Genomic DNA, 21,642 nt, shown 5'->3' on the forward strand with positions numbered 1-21,642 from the left:
ATTACTACTTCTCCCACCCTCACTGTTTCCAACCAAAATATAAAAAATGCGGAAACTTTTTGAAGATCTCTCGTACAAACCATAAACCTCTGTCATGCAAATGCATTATTACAGAATAATAAAACCCCTGAAAATGCTGAAAGTTCTTACCTAAAACAAGCTTAGGGTAAATTCCCAGACTGACTGGTAGCTGTCACTTACAAAATCCCAGTTTTGAACTCTCTTCACGTGTCCAGGTTACATTAAATATAATTCAGTACCTAGTGACCTGTTTTCCCATTTATAAATGCAGGGAAAGATGGAGAAAAAGTTCCTTTATACTCCAGATCTGGTTAATTAGCCGATTTATATCCATTCACCCAGTTAGCAAACACTGTGTTAAGTCATAATTTGTTATGTTTGTCTGCTACCAACGAACTAAAGGCTAATGCTTAGATTCAGTAGAGCACTAATTTGGCATACTATCTGATACAGTTTTATTACAGTTTCATGTGGTTTGGAACACAGCCATAATACAGTTTCATGTGGAACTGGTGGACCTGGTGGTTTGAAACTGGTGTTTTCTTTATGAAGCAAAGAGGCATTCATTATTATTACTTAGTAGTCATCAGTCTTTATAAATTATACGAATTAATTTAAATGACCAGTTCAGAGATCTATTGTGTTGTATGGTCAGGCTGACTCACCACATGGTCCTTATTGAGTTTAGAATGCAAAATAATATTGCATTTTATTGATTTTATTTAGATGTTTGACAATGTGTTTACATGAATGTATTGTAGGATAATGTGTCACATATGCGTTTATTAATTTAGTAATAATAATGCAGTAATTACATTTAGTTCTGGCATAAAACACAAATTAATGAAATATCGAAAGTGTTTTGTCCTGAGGACACAAATTCTTATTTAGTTTGTCATTCTTCATGATTGTGTCTATTGTGAAATGAGTGATTGTTGTTCATATACAGCATGAGGCCTTTAATTATCCTTTGTTTCCCCTGGGACGTATCACTGAGGAGGAATCTGCGGTCTCTTTATTAGCACATTAATATGACCGGGTTGGGGCGCATGCCACTGACCGTCTTTCCGGAGCCACATTTGTCCTGTTTTAGGGGGCTTGTGGGGTGCTGCCTGGTTGAATATGCATGGGCTGGTGTGGCCTGGTCCCCAAGTGCATCGTGCCATGACAGCGTGATGGACGAGCAGGCCTGGCATTATTTGGGGGAGGTTTTGGGGAACAAAGAGGAACCTCTGCTGGTACTCTGGACTTTAACAGAGCTAATGAAGGGCCTATGATAATGAGGGACATACCAGCAGTGGAAAGGGAGTTCCACCAGCTAAAGATGGAATCCTCTGAGCCTTTTAGAAGAAAGTTTCACAGAAGCTAGGTTAATACTGCATTAACTGTGGTTAACAAGAGTTCAGAGCAAGTTTGAGTCAGTAGGACAAAAGGTCAAGCGCTGCAGGAGTGTAACTTGGCGAGTGCTGTACAGTAACCATCGACTCTTTCCCCCATGTGACACAGTTCCTTGAGTCCCTTGGAACTGACATTGTCTATCAATCACAACAATATATAACATGTAAAATGTGGCATTAACACAATCATAATACTACAAGCAAACTTTTGCATTATAAAAAGTAAATAAACATTGTATACCAGCAAAAATGTCAATTAACCACCAAACTTCTTAATGCAAGACAAGCTGAGGTCTATATAAACTGGCAAAAAAGCCTTTTCCTCTACCAGCCCAAAAAATTCTGTTCTTACAATGGCAGAAATGTAGAAATTTCTGAATTTTGTATTTAAAATTAAATCAATTAAAGTTTTTATACTGTTTGAAATAACATAAACATCAGTCTCACTTTAATCTAGCCATTAAAAACTCAAAGAAGGCATCAAGGTTCTTCTCTGTACTAACACCAATGAACTGTCCTTGTCAGCTTATAGTGGCGTCTATAAGAAGTCTTCAGAAGAAGGTTAAAGACCCACCTCTTCTCTAAGTACTGAAAGGAAATGTTCCATGCACTTACTGATGTCTTTATCTTTTGCTAAATTCTGTTCATGTATATAAATGAGGTTTAAACAAAAGTATTGTTTGAGACTATTTGTTTTGAGATCGTAAATTTGATAGCATCATTTCCATTTAAGTGATGCTATTTCTTTATCCGGGTAGCAGAACAGTGTGAATAAATGCTACATCATTTCATTTTCTTAACACCAACACACACACACATTTAATTTGTCATATTTTTCTGGTCTTAAAGACTTTAAGTCGCTAAACAGTGCACAGTGTTTAGTGATTTATAAAGTAAGTTTAGTCAAGTTCATTCTAAGTATTTAAAACGGGTGTCACAGTGGCTTAGTGGGTAGCACTGTCGCCTCACAGCAAGAAGGTCCTGGGTTTGATCCCCAGGTGGGGCGGTCCAGGTCCTTTCTGTGTGGAGTTTGCATGTTCTCCCCGTGTCTGCGTGGGTTTCCTCCGGGAGCTTTGGTTTCCTCCCACAGTCCAAAGACGTGCAAGTGAGGTGAACTGGAGATACAAAATTGTCCATGAATGTGTTTGACATTAAAACTTGTGAACTGATGAATCTCATGTAATGAGTAACTATCGTTCCTGTCATGAATGTAACCAAAAGTGTAAAACATGACGTTAAAATCCCAATAAACAAACAAACAAACAAGTATTTAAAACAGTACAGTTTACTGCCTTACTTCTTGATTCAGGGACATTGAAGAACATCCCACTGTTATAATAAACCATAAACAAACAGGTTCGAAGAGCACAAAAGATAAACACTCAAAAGATAGACATTTAACGACTATTCCACCATAATAACATATTTCCGCACAATCATTCCAGGATAAAATACACATTATATATACAAATACAGTACATCCTTTTACATTCTTCTTCTATCTTTAACTTTTTCCAATTAACATTACAGCTGTAAGTGCTAATGAAACCAGAATTACACTCAGTCACCAGTCACTCACATATCACCACAAACAACACAATACAACACTGTACCGTACACTGTGTCATTTCGTTAGTAAAGCTGAGACAAAAACACTAGACCGTCAACAAAAGATGTTACATGATTATTCTTTTCAAAATCTGAATAGAAGGATTAGTGTGAATGTATAGTTAGAGTCACACAGGCCTTCTGCTGAATAGGAATGAGTCCTTCAAATCCTGAGAGAGGCTGGTAAGCCACTTTACAGCCTGCTTACATTACAATGGTATTACATGTAATTACAATCTAATTACAGGCTAGATTTTTGTGGCTTTAGCTGTACATGGACAAATTAATATTGGTAAATAACGGCCCTCACACCAACATAAACATTTTTTATAATAACATTAAATCCTATAATCATTTTTTGTTATTGCATTGTCTTAATCCAATCATGTTCCACTCTGTTTTAAGTAGAATTCGCCTCGACCCTAAATACTCAAGGTAATGTCTTATGTTTAATTTCTTAAGTGCATATTTGGTCAGTATTTTGTGTTGTCTTATGTTTTGCAGATATTTTCAAAATCCACCAAAATTGATAGGTAATATAAAGTTCTCTCATGGTTTCGTCCTTACTGCAATTACACTGTTATTGTTAGTGGAGACCTGCCTATGACATACAGCATACATTTTGGGTGCAAAACTTTAAATGGAATTTAAATTCAAAAAGTATCATTTAAAAAGTAAAACAGTTATTCAACACACTACTTTTCAGTTTTAAAGTGTGTAGCCTTTTGCAAAGTTTTGGAAAATTTAAAGACCTTTTTATCAGATCTTGACAAATATTGTGATTTATAAATAAATAACACAAGAGAACACAGGAAAAGGAGATGCTATCATAGTTTATGACGTTCCACATGAACTGAAAACAGAGGAGAACGATAAATCCTGCCGAGTTCCCCAGAAGCCCCTCTGTTCGAAACCCCTTTTAATTAGCTTCACAGCAGGGAAACCTCCTACACACACGTGCCTCCGTGTCTCTTTATCATTTGCCCCTCTCCATCACTTTCTCTACCGGTCCATTACCTATTCATTCACTGTTCACAATCAGTAAGCCTAAATGACTCATAGCTGTTACACCTGACGAGGTCAACCATAACTATAGTAAACGACCTGAGAGTCCAGTGAATGCCTCAGTTTCAATTTTAGCTTAAACTCCTTTAAATTTACTCTCCAGACTTTGCTAACACTTTTGGATTTGGTCCAAAGTGACAAGTTAAAAATATAAAACACCTTTTATAAACAACACAGATAATCTGCAGCTCACTGATTTACTGTTATCAGTCTGTCGCTCTGAATTTAGTGCAATAGCTCATTTCGGACTCCTGGCTCAGAGGAGCTGCTGGCCATCTGCCCGCTTCCTAGCGCACTGACATTTGGCTGGAGACCTTTAACCCTGCAGGAAAAATGTCCTACTACAGAATTTCTGCCCAGGACAAAGATCCCTAAACATCAACACACACCCAGCTCAGAGCTGACATGCTGATCCGCCTGCAACTAAAGATTATTTATTAGTGACAGATTTTAATAAGCCGTTGCTCAGATGCAGGGGTGAAGACACCTTTATTAAAAGATGCACAGTGGAGCATATGGGATTGATAGAATTGTATGAACTCCTAATAATTTCCTAACAGATCTAAGTAATTATCTTGGTTGACTGAAGTTTTTTTTTGCCTTATAAAACTTTATTTTAGGTCAAGGAAGTGATGTGACCATTTTCATTTCCAATTTCCTTTGGGATCAATAACGTATCTATCTATCATGACCATGACAAAAGCTTAATAATTATTTAAATGCTGTTGATGTATAAAATTCTTAACAAAAAATATTTAATTAACAGTACATTGTGCTTTGTTGGGTCCATGATTCTATGTATCCTTTTCAAAATGATTTTTAGCATCTTTGGAGGAAAATCAACATTAAAACTTGCAAGATCCTTAAACAGATCAGTTCTGCATAACCAACTGCAAAGTTAGTGGAGTGTTTCATATTTTAATTGGATGCTATATTTATTTATTTATTTTTTAGGATTTTAACGTCATGTTTTACACACTTTGGTTACATTCATGACAGTACAGGTAGTTATTCGATACACAAGATTCATCATTTCACAAATTCAATATCAAACACAGTCATGGACAATTTTGTATCTCCAATTCACCTCACTTGCACTTTGGTCTGTGGGAGGAAACCGGAGCTCCAGGAGGAAACCCACGCAGACACAGGGAGAACATACAAACTCCACACAGAAAGCACACAGACCACCCCACCTAGGAATGAAACCCAGGACCTTCTTGCTGTGAGGCGACAGTGCTACCCAGTGAGCCACCGTGCCGCCCGATTGGATGCTATAAGCTTTTATCAGTTAGCCATAGACTAATAATGGTCTGCAAACAGGGAAAAGGCCTGACTTTGTGCTACAACCATGATTCTGTGAGAAATCAGCGACTGTAAAATAGTTTTACATCTTTAAAAGATGTCATTTCTTTTCTAAAAGACACATTGCTTTATTTATTAGTACTTATAAAAAGTACAGATTAAACTGATTAGAGTTGTAGTTTATCTAATTTTGCATCATAACACTTAACACCGTGTCACGTTTCAATAAACCTCAGCCCGATATTTTTATCTCTTATTTGGCAGCATCACATATACATCTGTATACACAACAAGACCATCAGCAGGAACCTATAAACCACACAGATACAAGCTCACCATGGAGCAGTTGCAGCTTTTTATTGTGGTTATCAATCAACTGTGTTCGAAGTGAGGAGACAGCTAGTGGGCTAATTTCCACACAGCGATCATGCTTATTACAGGGAAGTTGAAAGGTGTCGAATAAATGACTCACTACATTGAGAAATAGAAAGCTAGCATTTAATAAGGCATTGTGTGAGATGTTTTCTACACTTTCATTACACAACAGGATTTGCTTTGTATTTCTTTCGTTCATATTTACATATTGAAAATGACTATTTATCTGCAATTATATTATTACCAATGTATTAATTCATTAAGACTTTTCAGTCCAGTCTCGATATTGCAAATAAGAATACATCAAAATAAATGTGTATAAGCAAAGAAGCCAGTTAAGATAAAAGTAAGGGTTGTTTATATTCCAAAAAATAATGAACACGTAGAACATGTGAGGTAGGAGGTAGAACGTGCGGTCTGTTGTTTTTATTGAGAGCAATTCAGCAGTCATTTATTTTAAGGGTCACAACGCAGGCAGACATCACAGAATAATCCATAATCGTTAAACAAGAAAATAGAAAGACGATCGATAACCAGGCGAACGGGGTTAGACTTGAATAACAAAACCAGACACACACAAAAGCCCTGCTTTAATAGGAACACAGATGAAGAGTACTTGGTGGGTTGTTGCAGGTAATTATCAAACTATAACTGCACAAATGACACCAAATTACAGCGTTTTCACTATGATATTAAATACACTGATCATCTATAACATTAAAACCACCTCCTTGTTTCTACACTCACTGTCCATTTTATCAGCTCCACTTACTATATAGAAGTACTTTGTAGTTCTACAATTACTGACTGTAGACCATCTGTTTCTCTGCATGCTTTGTTAGCCCCCTTTCATGCTGTTCTTCAATGGTCAGGACCCCCACAGGACCACTACAGAGCAGGTATTATTTAGGTGGTGAATCATTCTCAGCACTGCAGTGACACTGACATGGTGCTGGTGTGTTAGTGTGTGTTGCGCTGGTATGAGTGGATCAGACACAGCAGTGCTGATGGAGTTTTTAAACACCTCACTGTCACTGCTGGATCGGGAATAGTCCACCAACCAAAAATATCCAGCCAACAGCTCCCCGTGGGCAGCGTCCTGTGACCACTGATGAAGGTCTAGAAGATGACCGACTCAAACAGCAGCAATAGATGAGCGATCGTCTCTGACTTTACATCTACAAGGTGGACCAACGAGGTAGGAGTGTCTAATAGAGTGGACAGTGAGTGGACATGGTATTTAAAAACTCCAGCAGCGCTGCTGTGTCTGATCCACTCATACCAGCACAACACACACTAACACACCACCACCATGTCAGTGTCACTGCAGTGCTGAAAATGATCCACCACCCAAATAATACCTACTCTGTAGTGGTCCTGACCATTGAAGAACAGGGTAAAAGGGGGCTAACAAAGCATGCAGAGAAACAGATGGACTACAGTAAACTACTGCTTCTAAGTGCTTCTATATGGTAAGTGGAGCTGATAAAATGGACAGTGAGTGTAGTAACAAGGAGGTGGTTTTAATGTTATGGCTGATTGGTGTATATGTCCTGGAAAATGCATATTTTTGACTGATTCATTGTGTAACGTAAATAATCTATTTTTTTTTACTCTTATTTTGCCCAGTTACAACTGTGAGTGTTGCAGGTGTCAAATTCTACATTTGTTTATATTAATAAAATACAACCAAGTTGGTGATCCAAAACATTAACAGTTAAATAAAACTTCCAGCTGATTAACAAATCACAGATTCTTGTTTTTATTGAAATACATGGGGTTTGTATGTATTAATTCATGGCATTAACTGCTTGCGTCACCATTTTTATTAACTTCTGTTTATGCAGCTGATCCTGCCGTCCTGTAATTGGAAGCTTCACTTTTGTTCCATGAAACCCTGATTTGTAACAGAGTGGGCCCTGGCCCGAGGTTATTTCTAACTGCCAAACACTTTAATTAGGTTCATCAAAAGACACTTCATTATGATGTTAATTACAACAATTCACCCAGCCAGGAGTCGCCTCGTGTGAATGCGATGTAAAGTTTATTATCCTGTAAATATACATATGGCTGATATTGGAATATCAGAAATCTTTATTTCCTCTTGTTTCTTTAAGACTTGGTTCTTTTATACATGTAATCAAGAGCCGTTGTTTTGTGTCTTAAGGCTATTTGTGACAATATGGTATTTAGCATAAATTATAAAAAATTTAATTCCTCTTTAGGAGCACTACAGTGGCCCAAACCACACAGACAACTGGCATAACTTTTAATAAAGAGGAATTAGCCTGGACACTCAAACTGGGCACAACTGGGTTGCAGCTATTATTTGTTTCTTTGTTTGTTTGTTTGTTTATTTATTAGGATTTTAACATCATGTTTTTACACTTTGGTTACATTCATAACAGAAACGGTAGTCACTAGTTACACACTTCACCTCACTTGCACATCTTTGGACTGTGGGAGGAAACCGGAGCTCCCGGAGGAAACCCACGTAGACACGGGGAGAACATGCAAACCCCACACAGAAAGAGGCCACCCCACCTGGGGATCGAACCCAGGACCTTTTTGCTGTAAGGCGACAGTGCTACTCACTGAGCAGCCTGATTTAGTGCTGCTACAACCAAAAAAATGTTTAAACAGTGCTGCAAAACATGCTGCCCCCGATACATCCATACCAGAACAACACACAGTACCAAGATATCATGTTAGTGTTATTTCAGTGCTGAGAATGGTGACCACCCCAACATCATCTGGTCAGTGGGAGTCCTATGGGGTTCCCTCTTTGGGAACAGGAAAGTAACAAATTGTAGGAAGCAATTTTTAAGGTGGTCTGGTAAGGGAATCCAAGTTCAAGACCCCATCAGGACTAGGTTAGTATTTACAGTCAGGAATCATAGTTACATCAGCTCCCAGTACAGCAATTTTCTCGTCCACATCATTCCTGACTGCTGACACTAACCTAGTCCTGATGGGGCCTTGAACTTGGATTCCCTCACTACCCCCCTCCCGTGACCTTCCTTTACATCCTTACAGAGGCATAACATGGCTTTGGCCCTGACCCTGGTACCTATCTGCCCTAAGAGACCAGACGTACCACTTTGTTACAGCCTCTCTCATTAACCGCAGTCGCATCCGTATCACCCTAATGAGAACAGGCTCTAATGTAAATGTGCTGGAGCCTACTGATGAGGGGACGCGTGTGGTTCAGGAGCCTCGGCCGAATTAACCTGACATCCAACGCGATACAGACACCTGGGCCTCGCTGCTGGAGGGGTTAACCGGCGAGAGCCGTGCTCCTCTGAGACCTGGTCTCAGCTGTTCGAAAGCTCCAAGGTAAATTCACTCGGGGATACTGGGTGGCTGTGATGGGCCGCCCCTCTCGAGCTCTGATGAGGAAGAGTGGCCATTGTTTGAAGACATGCAGGAGAATTCAGGAGGACAGGACGGCAGTTAATGAGATAAAGGATGCCGCCCGTATGAATTTGTCTGGCGTGTGGTGCCATTTTAATTTGTCTGCTGAAATTTTAATTTGGCTCTTTTATGCTGAAAACGCTTTAGCAGCTAATGTGATGAATAATGAGAAATAAATATGGTTTATGCTTCAGAGATACAAACAATACAAATTTCAGATAAAAGGGTCAGTTTTTAAGTTATATACTAATAAGATAGAACTAGATTACTGTGTATATTTACTTCGGATTGAACAATTTACATTTTTAGCATTTAGCAGACGCCTTTATCATCCTGGACAGGTAGCCTAGTGGGTAAAGCTTTGGGCTATCAACTAAAGGGTAGAGAGTTCGAATCCCAGCTCTGCCATGCAGCCACTGTTGGGCACTTGAGCAAGGCCCTTAACCCTGTCTGCTCCAGGGGCGCTGTACGATGGCTGACCCTGTGCTCTGACCCCAGCTTCCAAACAATACACGATACACGAAGAAAGAACTTCGTTGTATTGTACATCTGTAAATGTACAGTATATATGACAAGCAATTAACGGCCTTGCTCAAGGGCCCAACAGTGGCAAGCTGGCAGATGTGGGGCTTGTACCAGTGACCTTCTGATTACTAGTCCTGTAACTGCTGAACCACCCGGGTTCTGGACAACAAAATTCAAAGTTGCTTTAAAATGGTAAAATAAACTACATAACACTGCAGCTTGTCAGGCACCAACAATCGTACCACGGTCATATTCACTCAGATCACATGACCTAAACATTACCTAAAGCTCTTGCCCCCTGTCTATATTATTTTAACGCACCGCACTGCTGGCACATGACTGGTTCATTGAATACATCTATGAATGAGCAAGTGAATGTGTTTCCAATCAAGTAATCACTGAGTGTACAGTATATTGAAACTTACATGTCAAAAAACATTCAACCATTCAAAAAGAATCAGTTTTATTCATGATATGCAGGCGCTAAAGCTGTGAACGTCAGACTGCAGGTGCTGCAATCAGCCCCGCCACCGAGTCAGAGCAGCGAATCAACCTGGTGTCATTAGAACCTGATCTGCAATCAGACTCGCCACTGAGTGAGTGTAATGATGATTTACGCTGCCGTGATAATGAGCTGATTTTGAGTCAGTCGAGGATGAAACCAAACCTAAAACCATGTGTAAAAAGAGCCCAACATGGCGACTCATTTAAAAAACAGCACAGCGACACTTACATACTGCCTCATACAGTATGTCTCATATCTCATGGGTCAAATGGGGCGGCACGGTGGCTAAGTGGGTAGCACTGTCGCCTCACAGCAAGAAGGTCCTGGGTTCGACCCCTTCTGGGTCTTTTCTGTGTGGAGTTTGCATGTTCTCCCCGTGCCTGCGTGGGTGTACTACAGGTGCTCCTGTTTCCTCCCACAGTCCAAATACATGCAAGTGAGGTGAACTGGAGACACAAAATTGTCCATGACTGTGTTCGATATAACCTTGAGAAGTGATGAACCTCGTGTAATGAGTAACTACCGTTCCTGTCATGAATGTAACCAAAAGAGTAAAACATGACTTTAAAATCCTAATAAACAAACAAACAAACATGGGTCAAATTACAGATTAAGCTGTTTCCAGTTCAAATTGATAACAATTTTAAAATCTGTTTCACTTCTAAACACACTACGTGAAAATGTGTGAACTCTAGGATTTAGTGGTCAGTCTTTGGTCTTCACTTGCTGCCAACTTTAAATGAGGCAGCACATCTGTGACCCTGTGGAAAGTCAGTCAGTCTGGGTGCTTCAGTTTATGCCTTTATGCTTTCTGGTACACAAAGGATTTAAGTTTTTTTCTTTCTTCAAACACATACAGTATCTTTAATGATTGTGTTTGCTGGTGCATTTACAAGTCTAAAACAAACTTCCATATCTGTGCCCATTATAATGCAGTATAATTCTTATGGGCTCATTTATTTTCACTATTTGTGTTGTCCCAGTCAGGGATGCAAGTAGGTCCAGTGCCACCCAGAAGAACCCAATCCATCACACACTCTCACTCACTTACACCTTTGAACCAACCAACCAAGTTACCTCTTTTTAGAGGTTTCTCAGCAAACTCACACCAACATGGGGAGAATTTATTACAGTGATTAGAGGCAAGGATCAAACCCAGTTCCTTACAGACCCATGCTGCTGTGTGACACTCACTCTACCAGCAGTGCCACCGTGACGCTTGATACCAAAATAAATTTAGACTGCCAACTATCTTTTAGGCACCAATTTACCTTAATGGCTAAGGGCAAAGCAGAAATAAATCCTAGACAGGGCACCAGTCCGTCCATATATAGTCAACTAGTAATATACTAGCAATATACAGTACTGACATGTTTGGGGAGATCAAATTAAATTTAAGTACACAGATACAACTCAAACATGACAAACATGAAAAGAACATGCTAAAGTTTCAAGCGGACAGCTTTACCATGTTCTTTAGGAATGTAAAACTTAAAAATAAACATGACAATGAGTAAATTAAGTATGTACCATGTCTGCATGGACCTCACTTTGTGCACAAGGACACAGTCATGCTGAATCAGGAAAGAACCTTCATTAAACTGAAGGCACAAAGTTTGAAGCATTTTCTTTATATCTATGACTTTCTATAACTGTTAGACATGGGTGTGGCTGAAACACCCAAATTCTAGAATTAGGAGTGTCTAAATACATTTGTTATACGATCTGTGTTACAAATGTGAGTAAACATTAACCTTAACTGTTTAATTGCTTCCCGTATTCACGGTTCTTTGAGTTCTTTAAGAATAAGAACCATGACATGGTCTCACTCTGAAGGGAATTGTTTGATCTTGGCTGTCTATGTGATCAGACTAAGAATAACCGCAGTAAAACAACACCAGAGAAGAGAAAAGAGCTCCAGTGTTGGGATAATACCGCTTTAGTCTTGAGCATGAGCAAGCATCAACCTCAGCTCATTAACGTGCACGTGTGGTGGTGCATATCCGACGAGTAAAATATGCACGAGAGATTCACAGTTTACATTTGCATGTACACATCTTATACCCACTGCTTGATCACAGAGAGAACTTCAAAAGTCTCATTATTGATATTCTGGAAATGAATCACTCAGTTTTCAGTATGCAAACAGAATATGATTGCTAGTCTGATAACTGCTTGTTGTTTTCTACAGGCTTTTAAATGCAGCACAGGCAAGCACGGCTTTAAAATACTAAAGCGATGCAGCTTATGTCCTCTTTGCATAGTTGTTTCAGTTCCTGAATGCACATCAATAAACTGCAAAACGGCATCTGCACTGAAACCCTTAAGACCTACTTTTTGCCTGCTTAGGAAAGATCTTTCATTTTTAAAGGTTACGTTGTCTTTTTAAGCTTCATATCTAACCTTTAGGAGACACAAAACACATGGTGGTTGTCAAAACACACACTTACCATCCTGTTCAGGCAGGTCACACCCTCTGACCTTACGCGAGGTAACTGCTCCATGCCTCTGTGGCAGACAGCTGGCGAGGCCGCTGCTGAATTGAGCCGTAGTCCCTGTAGGATGACAAATGACAGCTCTTCATCACTAAAAATCAACCCAGAAGCAGCGTTTCACTTCTCAATGACCACTTGAGGGAAATGAATGCACTGGCAGATCACTAGAGCACTTCATTATTCTTTAGGATGAAAACAAGGTTATGTACCTTGTACCTTGAAATGACCTAGCTTAATCAATTACTTATTAAAAAATATAATCTAATCTTTATCCAATTCAAAAAAGTCAAAAAACATAATGTGCAATGCTGACAAAAATCAAAACAAACCAAAAGATTAGAAATTAAAAAACGAAAAGCTCAGACCATTTCAGGAAAATGTCATTTGGACACAAAACAGTCACAGTCTTAAATAGTTTTTAAAGAAGGATGCCAAACAGACATTTCAGATAGCATACCTGCGAGACCTTCATGCCTTCCGATGACATTGCATAAGAAACACTAATGTAATAAATATAGCCACATGCTCTCGGGAGCTACGTACTTTGTAAAACCGTTGTTACTTAACACAATCAGATGCTGCTTCAAGTAATGCAGTCTAAAACTCTATTACACAAGGAAACATCATTCATAAATTCTTTGCAGAATCACCGGTGAGTTCTCTGAGCCCAGGCTCAAATCAAATGGACCAAAAGACTGTGGTGGAAACGTGTGCTGTGGTCAGATGAGGCCACATTTGGTTCTCTGTGCCAAATTCAAAAATGACCATCCAGACAGTTATCAGTGATATCTAAAATGTGTGCCAAAAGTATGTAAATGTAAAATGTAATACGGACCAATACATGGGGTGCTAAAGTTAGCAAGTGAGCAACAATTAGCCCAAAAAATCGCACCCCTCGATCCTTAAATTCGCTCCCGCTACTGAATTTTTAAACAATCCGTATTTGGTGGTAAAAAGGCGAATCTGGCAACCCTGACTGCCACGGCTGCAGCTGGCAAATAAGATTGTCGGCACCGCCTAGTGGACAAAAAGTAAAATCACAACCGAGTCAAACAATTCTTTTAAAGATTCGGATCATTTACTTCAGTTTCTTAACTACACGAGAATGATTCGATTCCATAACTCACATGTTTATTCAATTAAGTGTAGGAATCATTTAAAGAGTCGAATCACCAACGTTTATGTGATTTTTTTAAACATGTCTTTATTCACAGAGAAATGTGCTGCGGTAAAGTTGGTTTTATATTCGCATATTCGGATTTCTTTCTTCAATAGCTTTTAAAAGATGCGTCCAAAAAGGCTAATCTGTGTAACTGCTCATTGTTGGCAATCAAGACAATCAACTACATCTCAGTTTACTACTGTAATAGTTGCTTTTCAAAATGTAAACAATACATTGCTTTTAATGTGAGAGCTCAGGGAGCGTCTAAAAACTCACATAACACAGAAATAGCAGCAAACAGCGATCATAGGGGTCCAAGCACCAAAACCATGTTTTTAGTTTTAGGAAATACTTTTAAAAGCTTTTTAACAGCTCATCGCTTTGAATTATGATAGAATAAATAGACAGGCTTTACACAATATTTACACCTCTCAGACTACATGTTATTAGTTTATTGTTGTAAGGTTTTTTAAAATGAAATAGTTTCAGTGGCTTTCGAACAAAGGTTCTAAAAAATAAGTTGTTAATCGAGTGGAACCAACATGACATACATCACCTCTTAAATTGGCAATTTAATATCTGCCTTATTAAGCTGACAAAATTTAATTTAAAAAACCCTTTTAAACAGTTCTTTAAAATGCTCAACAACAAGTTGTACTTCATCAAACGTAAGCCAGAAGACAAACTACACCTGCCCTTTATTACATAGTAAAAACAGATTTTTATTAATAACTTCAATAGCTTTTAAAGTATTCCTCATATTGCTCTAAAACAAGTTGTATTTTATTAAGTGTAACACACATTACATACTACAACTCTTAAACTGACACTGTCACCCTTTATTACATAAAAAAACAGATTTTTATTTAATAACTTCAATAGCTTTTAAAGTATTCGTCATATTCGTTGTATTTTATCAAGTGTAACCCACATTACATACTACAACTCTTATACTGACACTGTCACCTTTTATTACATAATAAAAACAAAATTTTATTAATAACTTCAATAGCTTTTAAAGTATTCATCATATTGCTCTAAAACAAGTTGTGTTTTATCAAGTGTAACCCACATTTATCCAGTTTAAATTGCATTTTAACAAGTCTTCTGCATTCTGCATTGCATTAGACGAAATTATAATAATCTTTAATAAAGCCAATCAGTCTTAATTCCAATCTTACTGCAAATGCTTCAGAATTTAACTATTTGACGTGTCATCACAGCTTTTTACTAAGAGTCGTTTGCAAGAGTTCACCTTAAGGAGCCGACTCAAAGAACCGATTCTTTCGCAAACGTCAAATCACTCCTGTCAACCCCCTCCCCTTAGCAACAGAGCAGCAGCAGCAGCAAACATGGCTGCGTCCAGTAACGCCGATGGCTCTCCTGAGAGGTCGGTACCGCTCAAGACGCTGAAGACCGAGCTCCCTTCTCCCGACTCAGACGAACTGAGCGACGGGATCCAATTCCATTCTGACTTATCCGCGCCCAACAGGTTTTGCCCTCTGAATATTTCCATCTCGACACTGGCGGCCCAGGGCGGTCCGGCCTCCGGTTCCAACACCACCTCCAGCAGCTGCAGCGCCGGATTCACGGTGTGCCGGGGCATGTCCTGGACCCCCGCCGAGACTAACGCACTGATCGCGGTGTGGGGGAATGAGAGACTGGCCGAGGCCCGCTTGCAGCAGCTGGAGGTAGCGGGGACGGTGTTCAGCGGTAAAGCTCCAGGACCGGCCATGTACGAGCGGGTCTCCAGAGCATTAGCAGAGCTCGGTTATGACCGAACACCGTCTCAGTGCCGGGAGAGGATGAAGGTATGAAGAACCAGCAGCAGATGTTACATTTACATATGCGGCATTTAGCAGACGCCTTTATCCAGTTACAGTACCGTGACACTATACTGTCTAAGCAATTAAAGGTTAAGAGTGGTCGGTACCAACAGTGGCAACCTGTCAGTGGTGGGGCTTGAACCAGCAACCTTTTGATTGCTAGTCCAGTACCCTAACCGCTAGGTTACAACTGCCCTAAAGTGACTTACAGTTGTGACAGTATACAGTCTAAGCAATTGAGTGGCAACCTGTCAGTGGTGGGGCTTGAACCAGCAACCTTTTGATTGCCAGTCCAGTACCTTAACCGCTAGGCTACAACTGCCCTAAAGTGACTTACAGTTGTGGCAGTATACAGTCTAAGCAAGTAAGGGTTGAGGGTCTTGCTCAGGGGCCCAATAGTGGCAACCTGTCAGTGGTGGGGCTTGAACCAGCGACCTTTCGATTGCTAGTCCAGTACCCTAACCGCTAGGTTACAACTGCCCTAAAGTGACTTACAGTTGTGACAGTGTACAATCTAAGCAATTGAGTGGCAACCTGGCAGTGGTGGGGCTTGAACCGGCAACCTTCTGATAGCTGGACCACTACCTTAACCCTAGTGGCTTTCTTTATGCTTTTCTTTATGCTTTACCCTGGTTAAGGTCGCTGTCTGGGCTTAAGGCAGAGCTACACCCAGTAAAGCGGGTCAATCCATGACAGAGCAACATGCATTTACTTACACATGTACATCTAGGGACAATAAGCCATTGTGTCCTTCTTTCATTTTGGAAAGAAAACCCAAAATGCACATAGAAAGCTTCTCACAAACAATTAACAGAGACAAGAGTTTGAATCCAGGCTTCACAAGCGGCACGGTGGCTCGGTGGATAGCACTGTTCCCTCACAGCAACAAGGTCCTGGTGGAGCCCCAGGTGGAGCAGTGTGGAGTTTCTGTGTGGAGTTTTCATGTTCTTCCTACACTTATTAAACAGTGTTGTCCTGGTCTCCCACAGACCCTACGGCGATGCTACAGCCGAGTGAAGGAGCACGGCATCGGGAAAAGAAAGAGCAGCTACTCTATAGAGCAGCTGGAGAAAGTGTTCGGTCAGGGTGGCTGGGACTCCCAGACCTGCCAGCCGGTACTGATAAACAGCAGCGGCCTTTATCAGGAGATGGAGTCAGACAGCAGCACGATGGAGGACTACCCTCAGGAGGACTGGTGCAGTCAGGATCTGTCTGCTGCCTTCCAGGAGGGGCAGATAAAAGCTGGTAAGTAAACAAATATTGTTTAAACATCATTCTGGTCTTATGAAAACCATATATGTTTATTTGTGATAGATTTTTGTTAATATGTTTATCTTTTACAGAGGAGATCCAACTTCCAAAGAACCAAGTTCTACAGTTAAGCCCAGAAGACTCTGCACATGCCCAGTAAGTGTTTATGTTCCTACTGCCATACTTCAGATAGTGGTTTCCCAGTGGAGCAGTATGTCTGAGAAGTCAGAGGACCAGAGATATGGCTTTTGTAAACAATGTGTAGCACTGTCGCCTCACAGCAAGAAGGTTCTGGGTTCAATTCCTAGTTGGAGCAGTCCAGGTCCTTTCTATGTGGAGTTTGCGTGACCTTCCCGTGTCTGCGTGGGTTTCCTCTGGGTGCTCCAGTTTCCTACCACAGTCCAAAAGCATGCAAGTGAGGTGAATTGGAGATACGCAATTGTCCGTGACTGTGTTTGACATCAAAAGACTTGAACTGATGAATCTTGTGTAAGCAGTAACTACCTGACCTGTAATGAATATAACCAAAGTGTGTAAATTTTCCGTGACAGTATATTTTGTCTAAGCAATTGGAGGTTAAGGGCCGTGCTCAAGGGCCCAACAGTGGCAACCTGTCAGTGGTCGGGCTTGAACCATTACTAGTCCAGTACCTTATCCACTAGGCTACAACTGCTTAAAACATGATGTTAAAATCCTAATAAATAAATGAATAACAGGGCATGTGTAAGCCATTGTAAATAACGGCAAGAAAAGAACGTCACAGTGGTGTCAAAAGTTACTGAATTTTTCCTACATCGTTCCTAAATTATTCTAATTATTCATTTTGTTTTTGTTAACAGGCGACAAGAAGCTATGCAGAACGTGATGCAGATACTGGAGTCAGTAGACGTCAAATGGGAGCACTTCCAGACATGGACAGATTTCTCACGCCTTCACCTCTCCAACAAGCTGGCCATCTTCGGAATCGGTTACAACACAAGATGGCAAGAGAAAATCCGTTACCACTACGCCGAGATCAGCTCACAGGTGCCTCTGGGAAAGCGCCTGCGGGAGTACTTCAACCCAGAGAAGACCGAGGGCAGGGTGATTTTGACCAAAATTCAGAAGATGAATTGGAAAAATGTGTACTATAAATACCTGGACATCACGATAAGTGAAGCTCGGTGTCTGGAGCTTCACATGCAGGTGGCCTGGATTCCAGTCGAACAAACTAGTGGTTCAGGTTACAGCAACGGCTCGCTCTACCTCCTTCCGGGTGGCATTCCGAAAACGTACGGCCTGTACGCCGTCGGATATGAGGAGAAAACAGGGACTAGTACCTTATGCACTGAAAATAGTGATTTCTCCAACGACATGCTGGAAAGAGAGCATGGTGAAAGTGAAAAGAGTAAAAGGACTTCAGCCAAAGTAACATACTGCTACCTCGGCATAGCAGAAGAACAGACCCTTCAGCAGTGCCTGTTCCAGCACTTTCCGTGTTCAGGGAGGCTCTGCGGTCAGCCTGAATCGTCAGCCATTAGCAGATTTTTGCAGGAAAACTGCTCCAAGGATGGAGGTTTGTCTTCCGGAATGAACATTTATATTAAATTTATTGACGTGGAGCTGGACTTCCTCTCAGCCGGATCCTTGGTGGAATGTTTAGAAACGGCAGTCGGGTATTCATTAAAGTTTAACCAGAAGGACGCCTTCTAACTTCATATTCTAATGACTTAAATGGAAGAATACTTGACAAATATTGGTGTTGCATGACTGCACTGAGGGGATCTAAACACACCTCAGCTCACCAGCTCAACTTATTATTGCAGGAATAAGTTTATGAATCATTTGGAATTATATTTAAGATGTGGTCTGATCTCTATCCAGGGAATAAAAGTGGACAAATACATTCTGCAAAAACTAATTACATACAAACACCTGCTCATTTAACCTCATATGGTGCTTCAGATCAATGTTAACATGCAGTAAGGTGCATTTGTGGGCAGTGGTAGCTTTGAGGTTAAGGTGTACTGGACTAGTGATTGGAATGTTGCTGGTTAAAGTTTCACCACAGACTGTTGGCCGCTGATCAAGGCCCCTAACAATGCTTGTATTGTATTTGGCCACAGATAATAAGTCGCTTTGGATAAAAGCGTCAGCTAGATGCAGTAAATGCAAATTAAGGAATTAGTCATGGTTACATTTTTGGTTGAACATTACTCAAGGATAACTCACAGTACTTATGACTATTATGGTTTCCCATCTATTCCTTATTTTATCCATCCGCTTATCATTTACAATTGAAGGCATACGTTTACACACACCTTCGCCACATTTTAGCTTTATTTCTGTGCTTTTGATGTGATCTTTGCAGGACTCTTACAGCAAATAGAGCCTCATAGATTACATAGAGCCTCTGATTTTTTAAAAACTTTATGTAAAAGTTAACAAACATATTTATTTGAGAGCAGACTCAGATTTTGCTGCCTTTGTGTAAGGCAAGGTCACACTCGACTACTTCAATCTCATATTATTATGTGGAATACTTGACCTTTAAAGAAAGTTACATGCTATTTTCCACCGTGGTCTCTAAATGTTTAAGGTTATAAACAATTCTTATACAGAATGGCGCTTTGTTTTTACTTTGATATAGATCAGACCACATTTTATTAGTAATTAATGCACAAATCCAGGTTCACAAACATGTCCATGCAGCTGTATAAAACTGACACAACATGCCCTCAGAATGTCAGCTGAACAGAATGTAGATCATTTCGGTGTGGTTCGGAGACTTCACCCTCACGGTTGACTTATTTCAGGGAACTCTGGGCCTGTTGAGGTGAACACAGTGGCGTCTAGACTCTAGAGGGTTTAAAACTGCCTTTATTTTTATCTATCAGATCAACACAAGTGTATGTGGAGACAAGACTTATTTCCTATCGAACACAGGGGGGGGGAAATCTAAGATTTATTGTTGTAACAGTCTATAAAATATATATATTTATGAATATTGATGTTGTCAAGCATTTCTAAGAAATTGCATTCATGATGTTTTCAGTGTATTTGTATTCGTTTATATTTGGGTTTTTTGTGAAGTCACTCAATGTCTTTAAGTAAAGCTGTTTCCAGGTCGGAGTATTGTTTACATGGTCGAGAGAAAATAAATGGGACATTATTTATTATTATGTCATTTATTGTTGATGATGAGGAAAAAAAAAATCTATAATTTCTTTGCAAAAATGTGTGTAATACAGTATAATTGTTGTTTCCGACCAAGATTTCCTCTTAGCATTTGGGCAATTTCAGTCAGGGTACAAATACTGGGAGGATGAACATCCCTATATATATTGTACTCGAACCAAAAATATAAAACCAGTGTTTTGATCTGAAAGTGTTTGACTAGAAGAAGATCAACACACACTGAGCATGAAAAAAGAAAATAGCTCTAATATTTAACTTCACACCTACAATAAGTACTAACAGGTTTCCTCCAATAGGAATGCTTTTGCTTTTGGAAGTTTCTTAAGCTGAATTAAAACAGGGTTTTTCCTCCATGCATCAGTATGTTGGCGTATTATAGGCAGGCCTTGATGGCTGTTAAAGTACTGCTCTGTTGTTAACTTAAATGTGCCTGTCCTGAAATGACCTATTTCACTAAAAATATTCCCTCGCCCTAGATGTGCTTGTCGTTGCTGGTGAGTTGATATTATCTGTTTGTTTTGTGCTCTTATTATCATAAGGGCAGCTGCAAATACTGTTTTCCAGGGTTAGAGTATGTGAGAGCCAGAAAAACAACCTTTAGTGACTGAAAACCACTGACCCATCTTAGTTTGATGGAAAAATAGGGTATAGGGTATATGGTATATGGTATGGGTATAGTCCTGGACACCCACTGCCCTGTGTGTTTTAGATACCTGTAGAGTAGAAATCTGCAGATCAGTGCATAGATAGACCTTAAGGGCTGGAGTAGTGAAAGCCTTATGTTCTGTGTACTTATTGTAAATCAACGTCTAACCAGCAGATGGCAGTAGAATCCTAAAAGCCACAAATAGTTTCTTCAAGAAAATCGTTTTACATTTCTTTCGTTTGTTCCCCTTTAGGGGTCGCCACAGTGGATCGTTTGTCTCCATCTTGTCCTGTTCTGAACATCCCCCACCGCCAACCCAACTACCTGCACATCCTCCCTCTTAACATCCATAAACCTCCTCTTTGGCTTCCTCTCCTCCTCCTACCTGGTGGCTTCATCCTCAGCATCCTTTTCCTGATATAACTCTTATCCTTGCACTGCACATGCCCAAACCATCCAAATCTCCACTGTCCTTCTAATAAACTTGATCCTAATCCTGTCCATCATTGTCACTACCTTTCAAAAACATGGCTATAGTTTTATCATCTACTGTGGGTAAGGGGTACCCTAAGATGGTTGGTGACCTCCTTTTCCTTGGCATTTTCAGTAACCATCCTTTTCTGCAAAGATGTGCCACACACTATTGGTGTGATAGGAAACAAATTGTCCTAAAGTTTGTCATTATTTTTACATGCAAGATCTATGTTCTGTAAAATGGTTACCAGTTATATACTTGTGCTATATACACTATACAACCAAAAGTATTGGGACACTCAATGTCAGTCAGGTGGGCTCATTTCCAGTTGCTGTGCATTTCAATTCTTAAGTATATATCCTTAAGAATTGTTGGTTCTATATAAGCCTATAAAC

The 21,642-nt window shown here is 40.0% G+C and overlaps 1 protein-coding gene across 2 annotated transcripts; it reads left to right on the forward strand.

Annotated features, from left to right (window-relative positions):
* Window positions 1–15,224: 15,224 nt before the first annotated feature.
* On the forward strand, window positions 15,225–21,239 carry LOC134332585 (myb/SANT-like DNA-binding domain-containing protein 2). Of its 2 annotated transcripts, XM_063014296.1 has the most exons (5): window positions 15,225–15,683; window positions 16,688–16,943; window positions 17,042–17,105; window positions 17,789–18,504; window positions 21,026–21,239. In XM_063014296.1, exons 1-5 carry the CDS (start codon window positions 15,225–15,227, stop codon window positions 21,193–21,195), a joined length of 1,665 nt encoding a protein of 554 aa, XP_062870366.1. In that variant the 3' UTR covers window positions 21,196–21,239. The 2 variants fall into 2 exon arrangements, with proteins under 2 accessions (XP_062870366.1, XP_062870367.1); XM_063014297.1 differs by lacking the exon at window positions 21,026–21,239 and having other exon boundaries at window positions 17,789–19,243.
* Window positions 21,240–21,642: the final 403 nt, after the last annotated feature.

The sequence above is a fragment of the Trichomycterus rosablanca genome, chromosome 18 (genome assembly GCF_030014385.1).
Source record: "Trichomycterus rosablanca isolate fTriRos1 chromosome 18, fTriRos1.hap1, whole genome shotgun sequence".
Classification (NCBI taxonomy): Eukaryota; Metazoa; Chordata; class Actinopteri; order Siluriformes; family Trichomycteridae; genus Trichomycterus; species Trichomycterus rosablanca.